This window comes from Erithacus rubecula, assembly GCF_903797595.1.
Source record: "Erithacus rubecula genome assembly, chromosome: 12".
NCBI lineage: Eukaryota > Metazoa > Chordata > Aves > Passeriformes > Muscicapidae > Erithacus > Erithacus rubecula.
In genome coordinates this window covers 12,314,886-12,323,177 of record NC_136664.1, presented here as the reverse complement: position 1 = coordinate 12,323,177, position 8,292 = coordinate 12,314,886, and the positions used below count along the sequence as shown (strand labels likewise).

At 41.3% G+C, this 8,292-nt stretch overlaps 1 protein-coding gene across 2 annotated transcripts; it reads left to right on the top strand.

The window, feature by feature from the left end:
• Positions 1 to 2,417: 2,417 nt before the first annotated feature.
• CNEP1R1 (CTD nuclear envelope phosphatase 1 regulatory subunit 1) lies at positions 2,418 to 8,267 on the top strand. 2 transcript variants are annotated; one of them, XM_079316116.1, is made up of 6 exons: positions 2,418 to 2,553; positions 4,645 to 4,716; positions 6,047 to 6,120; positions 6,453 to 6,562; positions 6,684 to 6,738; positions 6,986 to 8,267. In XM_079316116.1, the coding sequence occupies exons 1-6, from the start codon at positions 2,529 to 2,531 to the stop codon at positions 7,025 to 7,027; spliced, it is 378 nt and encodes a 125-aa protein (XP_079172242.1). In that variant the 5' UTR covers positions 2,418 to 2,528; the 3' UTR covers positions 7,028 to 8,267. The 2 variants fall into 2 exon arrangements, with proteins under 2 accessions (XP_079172242.1, XP_079172243.1); XM_079316117.1 differs by having other exon boundaries at positions 2,457 to 2,733.
• The last annotated feature ends 25 nt before the right edge of the window (positions 8,268 to 8,292 follow it).

Genomic DNA, 8,292 nt, shown 5'->3' with positions numbered 1-8,292 from the left:
TGTTCAGAGGAAAATGAGTAGGATGAAAGGATATGTAGACTAAAAAATGCAGAAGGCTGGAAAAGCAATCAAACTAAGAAACAAGTGACCCATCCTAATTATCTCTGATAGCAGATGCTGCCAACAGATGCTCTCACATTATGCTCCAAGTACAGCTGTGAGAACCAGAAATAGATACCAAAGACGTTAAACTCAGAAAGATGCATCCCTTGCACCTTGAGAAGAGATCTTTGAGACAGCACTCTAAACTGACAAAGCATGGTTCTTCCCACCACCTCTGCCTTGTGAAGCAATCCAAGTGTACATGCCCTTTTGCTTAGGCTGTTAATTTTCAAACTTTTACAGGTGTTGGCAGAAAAAGATATCAAGGGTTATGAACAGATGCACTAACTCTAAGAAACAGTTTATTTAAGTCACAGCTGTAGTGTGATGACAGTCACACTGCCTTGCCTCATTTATCTTAGCTAGTCAACAGAGTTGTACAGCAGACAGTAAAAGACATTGGGGGGAAAAAAACCCCTTAAAACATTTTTAACAGTCCAAGAAGTTTTACAGTTTAGAAACAATGAAGGGATTATAATTTACTTAATGATCTCAAGGGTTATAGCTCTTGGAATTTTTTTCCTGATGTTCAGCCTCTAAGGGAGGTTCAGCCCAAATTGTTGCAGTTTAATTAAAAAAAACCAGCTTTATGATATCTGTATCTGTTCAGACATAAACCTAATAGCTGGAGCAACAGAAAGGACCAGAGGAGATCTGCACACCAGCGAGCTCACATAAATATAAATAGCTTAATGCAAATGACAACTTTCGGATCCTTTTAGGATGCTGGAAATCTTCAGGGGCTACGCAGAGAACTCACTTTTTCAGAACAGCATCCAGTTTTCTGGGGTCTGATTAATTTAAGGTGCTACAAACTGCAAGACGATAGTTGTAGAAAGAAAGAAAACATCTACTTCCCATACTGCAGTCTTTGATTCAGTCAAATTCCAGTGCTAATATCTGAAACAGTCTTTGTCAACAGCCAGGAAAAAACACCTCTGAGGTGTTCTGCCTTTCCACGTGGAAGACATAGTTCCAACCACCACCAGTATCTTGTTTCTTCTGTTTTTTAAACTAGCAAAACTGGTGTAAACTAACTAGACAAAACTATAATAAACTGGACTCAAGCACTCTTAAGACAATAATAGGCCATAGTTTATATTCAGTGCACCATCACGAAAGCAAAACTAATGTATGAATTTCTAGAATATAATTTTTTTTCTGTAATTATGCTTAAATCCATGAGACCAAAATCATATTTTCATTATTTTCCAGCTTCCTTTTAAGAAACAGAAATAGAGAAACTACAACTCAACCCCGAGAGCACTGCAGTGCCTCTGCTACAAGCAACACAAAATTCTTACTGGACTACAAAATACAACCCATGCTCCAGTACCAGCTAGCTGAAAACAGATGGCAGTGCAGAGAGCCCGGGTCCCCGGAGAGCTCACTAATCGAGTCACTCAGTAACTCAGAAAGCTTCCATTAGCAAACAGACCAGTTCAGCTACCTCTGTAGCCCAGCTGGGCTAGCAGCAGGCAGGGCTGGGGGATCACGAAGGCTGATCCCTCTATGTCCCATGGGACACACCTGGCAAAGAAACCCAACCCTTCAGCACTACTTTTGGGTGACCATTATTTCGGCTGCTGCCATCCAGTCTGCGATTGCCACCGCTGGAGCACAGCCGGGCTGGCCGGGCAGCACGGCAGGACACAGCACTGCTGCTGTCCCTGTCACAAAGGCCACCCCCCTGGAGCCACCGCTCCTGCAGCAATGGACCCAGGGGATGTGTGGCAACACCTCACACCCCTTCTGACAGAGCTACACACCCAGAGACAGACAGACAGACAGATGTTCTTCGTGCTCCAGTGCCATCCTCCTGCACAGAAACCCTGATGAATTGAGATCGTGTGTGCAGGATATTCAGCCTATTGCTCGAGCTTGTAGCTTGCAAGAGCTTTGCCGGCCCTACTGAGGAGAGCCCAGGCCAGTGTTGCTGGATGAGTTTTCACAAGCAGCCTTTGAATGTGGGCACTGCCATGGCTCTCCCAACGCCGGGGCGAGCAGCCCGGCCATGCCCGTGGGAGGGTGCAGAAAATCCCCCGAATGAACAAGAGCAGAGGCTGGCCCTGGGCTGTCTTAAAGGAAGAACATTGTATCTTCTTTTCTAGCTTTTGTTTTCTGCAGAGACACATATGGAACAGCCATCTCAAGTTATGTGAGGATATTATGAGGCGCCAAAATAAATGGAAAGAGCCGCGGTGCTGTAGTTTAATAAACAAAGTTCAGCGCAGCCGCTCGGTAACACCCCCGAGCCGGCCGAGCCGCGCCCCTTCGCGCCGTGGCCAATGCGAGGCGCGCTTGCTGCGGGCGGCGCGGCGGGCGAGTAGCGCGGGGCGTTGTTGCGGGGCCGGGCCGGCGGGGCGGGGGCCGCGGGGAACGGCCCGAGCTCGGTGCTCCGCCCGGTGCGCGCCGCTCCGCCCGCCATGAACTCCCTGGACCAGGCTGAGGGTGAGTGCGGCCGCTCGGAGCGAGCCCGGAGCTGCTTCTTCGGCGCGCCGGGAGCTGCCGGCTCTGCGCCCGGGCTGCCCGAGCGCGCTGCCCCGTCCCTGCGGAGCGGGACGAAGCGGCCGCGGGAGGCCTCGGCTCCCTCTGCACCGCGCTCCCGGCGCTCCTCCTCGGCCCAGACAGGCGAGCTAGGGCGGGGTTCCGGGGCCTCCTCGGCGTCCTGCGCTCGGGGCGGGCTGTGCTGCTCGCGGCCGGCCCGCGCAGCAGGGCCGCGGGAGGGCCTGCGCTGAGGGGCTGCTGCCTGCTGGGGAGGAGGGAGTGCCCGCGGTTCCCCTGCGCTGCCGCCGCTCGGCTGTGGCGGATGGAAATCCTCTTGAGCCGTGGGAGCTCCCTGCCCGCTCACGGCTTTCGCTTTTCTTTCAGCTCTTGAGCCCCACTAGGCGCTACCCTGAGCCAAGGCTCCTTTTGCATTTGAAGAACGCGACCTCGAATAGCCCCTTCTTGTCTAGGACACTCGGTGGCTTGGGTTACAGGTTCCTCCAAGTGACAGGACGTCAAAACCCTGAAAGGAGTTTATAGTGTCCAAGGACTGGTAGAGATTTTTAAAATGGACCAGTGTTCCGGAATTAGCGCTAGAAGTCTCGACAGATGCCGATAGTCCGGCGTTGTCAGGGCTTTGTTGCTATGCTTGTGCAAGCTGAGAGTTCCCAGAAGTGTGCCCTGCTAGTCACAGCTGCCAAAGGGATCCACTCAGAGAAGGTTCTTTGAACGTGCATAGTTTAAAATAAGTTCAAACTTACATTTTCTTTTTCTCTGAAAAAGTTTTTTCTTAATATTTTGTTTCAGTGATGTTTGCATTCTGTGTTTTTCTTGAGAGCTTTGTTGTCAGTAGCGTGTTTTTATGCCTTCAGGCTGCTGTTTCTCAAATAGCAGGTTCTCATGTGGTGCCTTGTGTTCCCCCTCTCGCATCAGTGACTAGTTGGAGGGATTTGTGCCAGTCAGGGAACAGTTAATTAGCTGTAATTGCTGGCAGTGCTTTTAACTTCCCCAGAAGGGAAGTGGAGGACAGGCCATTAACTACTGTGTTCTTGGCAGTAATTAAAACTAGTTAGCTGTTCTGTGGCAGAAATCAAGATACTGTATTCTTCTCCTTTAAATTCACCTGCAAGCCGCTCAGGAGTAAATTCACAGTGTAAAAAACTGCTTTCATAAGCTTATGTTTTCTAAGCTTATTCTTTAACTGCTTTGGTGTGATAACTAATACAGCAATAGTTGGAAGTAGAAGTTCCACGTTTATGCTGACAGAGACTTCAGCTGAAACTTAAGTTGATCTTAATTAAAATTTAACTTCACATATAATTCTAGGTTTAACTGGAATGTTATCAAATATTGACCTTGTTGAACAGAAGTCTAACCTGGGCTTAAAGTAAAACAGCCCTTTGGAGACAATTAGGAGTATCAAATTGAAATGGATTAAAGAGCAATTTCATTGCAATAAGAAGAAAGATTTATTTTTAAAAAATAGTGATTGAAATAAGATCACTGGAGTAGTGTTTGCTGTGTGAATTTTTTGTATATATGTGTATATATATCATGACACTCAAAGTTTCTACAAAATAAGGTCATCAAAGCCACACTGCTACAAATAATCACTTGAACACTGGCAAATAACCAACTTTTTAAAAAAAAATTGCCATTGTATTGATAACAGAATGTAATGGTTTAATGATATACTTAGTACTTAAAAATGTGATACTTTTTACTATTTTGAGAGGCAATTTAAATTACTATAAATCTAAGTCACTATTTCCAAGGGTGTCTGAAATAGTGTGGTTTCTCAGCTGTATTTTTTTTTTTTTTTTTTTGTAAGGGGGAATGTTTTTTGCTTTTAGATTTACTCCACCACTGTACTTTCTGCCTGAAGTTGACTAAAGCTGCTATGACTGGACTTTTACTGCCTATCAAGGATTGGTTTTCTCTGCCTAATTAAGAACTGGGTGTGCATGGGGGAGAAGTGAATTCTTTTTATCTTCTACTTTAAAATATGACTAAGCAGATGAAGATCTAACTATGCTTGATATGCATCTTCCCCAGATCTCAAAGCTTTTGAGAGAAGACTTACTGAATACATTGCATGTTTGCAACCAGCTACAGGACGTTGGAGAAGTAAGTTTGATGTTCCAAGGAATAAATAGGAATCTGTCTTTCAAGCATGTTAGATTTACCACTGTGTATCCTTTTTTTAAGGTTTGTCCAAAGAAGAATTTGTATTTAGACTTGCTTTAAAATTTGTGGCATACATTCAAACACTCTGCAACAAGTTAATACAGGATAATAAACTGGTATTTTAGCCAGAGTTAGAAAAATGATGTTAGTATTGAATTGGCTCAAGGCTGAATTATTCTGGAAATATCTGAAACACTAAGTTGTGTTTGTTTCTGTTTTATTTGGTTTTTATTATATTACTGAAGTTTTGTTTTTTCAAGACTCAGACTTCCCAGACACTTGCTGTAGTCTCTTAAATGAAATATGATCAGGTGAGATAGTCCCTGTGAAACTGAAGATGAAAAAGTTATAGCAGTGTACCATAAAGGCTGCTTTGTTATGACAGGAAGGTTTGAAGGAGGGAGGAAGACAAAAAATTCCACAGATATGCTGCCAGCTTTGGGATCAGTGGTCTGTTGTGGAATTGCACAACTTTGTTTTGTTTTTGAGACTCTGCTGAAGTTTTCCTACTCAGAGAATACAGGTTTTTTTTTTTTAGAACACATAAAATTGTATATCTTTTCTCCTGAGAGGTGAATGAAGGAACTGAAGGAATGACTACTTAGAAAGCAAAATCAAACACCACTACCACCACCTCAAACCCACTTGTTTCAGAGCAATCAGATATTTATATGTAGTTCTGCTGAGTTTACACACACCTACTTTAGGAATGCATTTGGCTTCCAAAATCATTTTTTTGTCAGTTATAATTTAAAATAAAATACTGGAAACTTTTAAGCATATTTAAATGAAGTTTGCATGACTAGTATTGTATTCAGTGGCTCATGTTTTTTTCCCAAATTGCTTGTTTTGTATTTCACATAAAAGAGGGACTTTCTGTTTTAATTATAATGGGGTGTGTAACCCATGTTAACTTTTCTTCCTGTTACCCTGAGAAGAAAGTATTTATATGATGGAGAGAAGAAGTTCTATGCTTTTGATAGTTATTTTTCAACTTTCTTTTGAAAACTTAACTTTGGTTTCATCTTTCAAGCTGGTTTTATTTCATGGAATTTAGATTTTCAGATGTACTTGTTCTGTCCCTTAGGGTTTCACATATTAGAAGTTTCTTTGCTTATTTGCATTTCTGCTTTCCAGTTAGGAGCTTTTCCTCTCTCAGAAGTGAGAAAAGAAATAAGTGTTTAAGAGTTGCTGCTGAAAAATAAATGCATTTAAATATGAGTGAAGTATAGTGTATACTGTTTCTGACTCTCCTTCTTTTCTTCATCAGTGATTTTGATAGTGGTGTCAGTCTGCACAGCAACTGGGGCTTGGAACTGGTTAATAGACCCAGAGACACAAAAGGTAAGATCAGGCTAATGCCAAATATGCTGTGTTCCATAACTTGGTGCTGCAGTGGTGTATTGAAAACTGAAAGGCTAAACATATTTTCACATGAAACTGGAAGGTGATTTTTAGTAAAGCTGTCAAGCTGTCTGAATTGTTGTGGAATGTGTCCTGGGACAATGCCTGCCAAAATACTTTACCCGGAATGCTTATCTAAAGAATTGTTCACAAGTACTTGGAAATGGCTAGGAGCATATTTTATTTTTAGTTAAGCATCTAGGCAGTGACTTTGTGTGTTTTAGAAAGTATGCAGTTGGACTAATCTGATTTTCTGGACTAATCTTTCCTAGGTATCATTTTTCACATCACTTTGGAATCACCCATTTTTCACAATTAGCTGTATTACCCTAATAGGCTTGTTTTTTGCTGGAATACATAAAAGAGTGGTGGCACCATCAATGTATCCTTTGATAATGTTTGTCATGTTAAAATTGCAGTTGTTGAAGCCTATGCTGCTTTTTTAGTTTCTACTTACTTGTGTGTACAAGTGTTAGCTGCTTTCCTTGACACAATCCACACAGTATAGCAGCCCGATGTCGAACTGTTTTGGCAGAATATAATATGTCCTGTGATGATGTAAGTGTTAGTGCTTCGTTGCCTAAACCTTGTTTGTTAAAAAAAAAAAAAAAAATTCAAAGACACATACTTTGTTTTTCTGAACAGCACTTGTATATATCTTAGCAAATTCTGTGTGTCTGTAAAACTGGAATGTGGAGTACTTAGTACCATTTTGTGTGTTGTTTTAAACTCTCCTTGTAACATTGAAGTGTAATTGTTGGGTTCAACTTCTAGGGTTTAAACTTTACTTTTTTCTCTCTTTCAGACTGGAAAATTAATTTTGAAACCTAGGCCTCATGTTCAATAAGGGCTGTCTTCCTTCATTTTTTTTTCCACTGCCATGGAAACCAAAAATGACCTTTTTTTTAAGGTAGTATGATAGCAAAAAATCAAATGGGACTGGTTGTCACTGCCTGGGAGTAAAAGTCTTAACACAGTTGACAGTGAAAGTGTGCAATATTACTTTCTTGAGTATTTATCCAAATTCTTTGTTATCACGTTATCAGTGCTTTTGCTACTTCTGATTACCTCTTTTTCAGTATTAGTGTCACTTTTTTACTTCAGCTAGAACAGAACATACAGGTGAAGTATGTTAATTGGCAATGAAGTTGAACTTGAAAACGAAACCTCATTTGTGTTGTCTTTGTAAGCTATTGTAAATAGCAGATCGATGCCAATGTTCAGGAAAAAAGTAATATCTGGTGTATGGATTTTCCTGTTCTCATGGAGAGTATTCAAAGGAACGTTTGCCATTCTCCTGATGTTTTATTAGCACACTTCCTCATTACAGCTGTCCTTGTCTCCTGGTCACTCTTTTTGGAACTGGTTTAAAGGCTTGCAGGAAGACTGACTGTTTATGCCGGAGCAAACTGGTCTTACTGTTTAAGAACTTCGCAAATATATCAAGGATCATATTTGTCAAGTTTTGTATATAGTGCACCAGCCACTTTCCTCGTGGTCATACATAGTTCCTTGTTTGATCTGGTTCAAAACTTATTTTAAGATTTTAATTTTTTTAAAATTGTCTTAAATATGCTTGTATCTTCCCAGTTGTAAGATTGTACTGTATCTAAATCCACTTGACCATTCTGAGTGGATTTTTATGCTGTATAGTTGGAATGTGAAACTCGTATTGCAAATGCGTAACTTCCGATTTGGTGAAGAAAATCTAAAGAGTGCCACAATAAAATAAGAAAATTTGTTATTCAGAGTGTTAACAGCAAGGTGTGGATGATATATGCATAAAGTGTAACTTTTGAATAGCTAAAACTGTCAAGTTTAAGAGTTTAAGTTGTTCAAGGTGCCTTTTTAAATGTTTTGAACTCTTTAAATTGATTCTAACTGCAAAGCTCTTGCAACTTCAGTAATCCCTAGTACAGGGTAGACTGGCTTTAAAAGGCAGCCTATTGATGTAACTTTGTCAGTTGAAACTTTAAGAGTTGTTTTCTGGATTTTTTTTCCAGTGAGTCCTCTGCCCATCCATTATTTTTAACTGCTGTATATTTTGTAGGTAAATGTGTATAAAATAAAATCTTTGTATAAACAGGTGTTATCTTCTTTTGTACTGTACAA

Coding starts and splice junctions, on each gene's coding strand:
- CNEP1R1 (XM_079316117.1), top strand. CDS start 2,529: ATGAACTCCCTGGACCAGGCTGAGGGTGAGTGCGGCCGCTCGGAGCGA. Junction 2,734..4,644: donor CTCCTCCTCGGCCCAGACAG/GCGAGCTAGGGC, acceptor CATCTTCCCCAG/ATCTCAAAGCTTTTGAGAGA. Junction 6,563..6,683: donor AGAGTGGTGGCACCATCAAT/GTATCCTTTGAT, acceptor CAATCCACACAG/TATAGCAGCCCGATGTCGAA.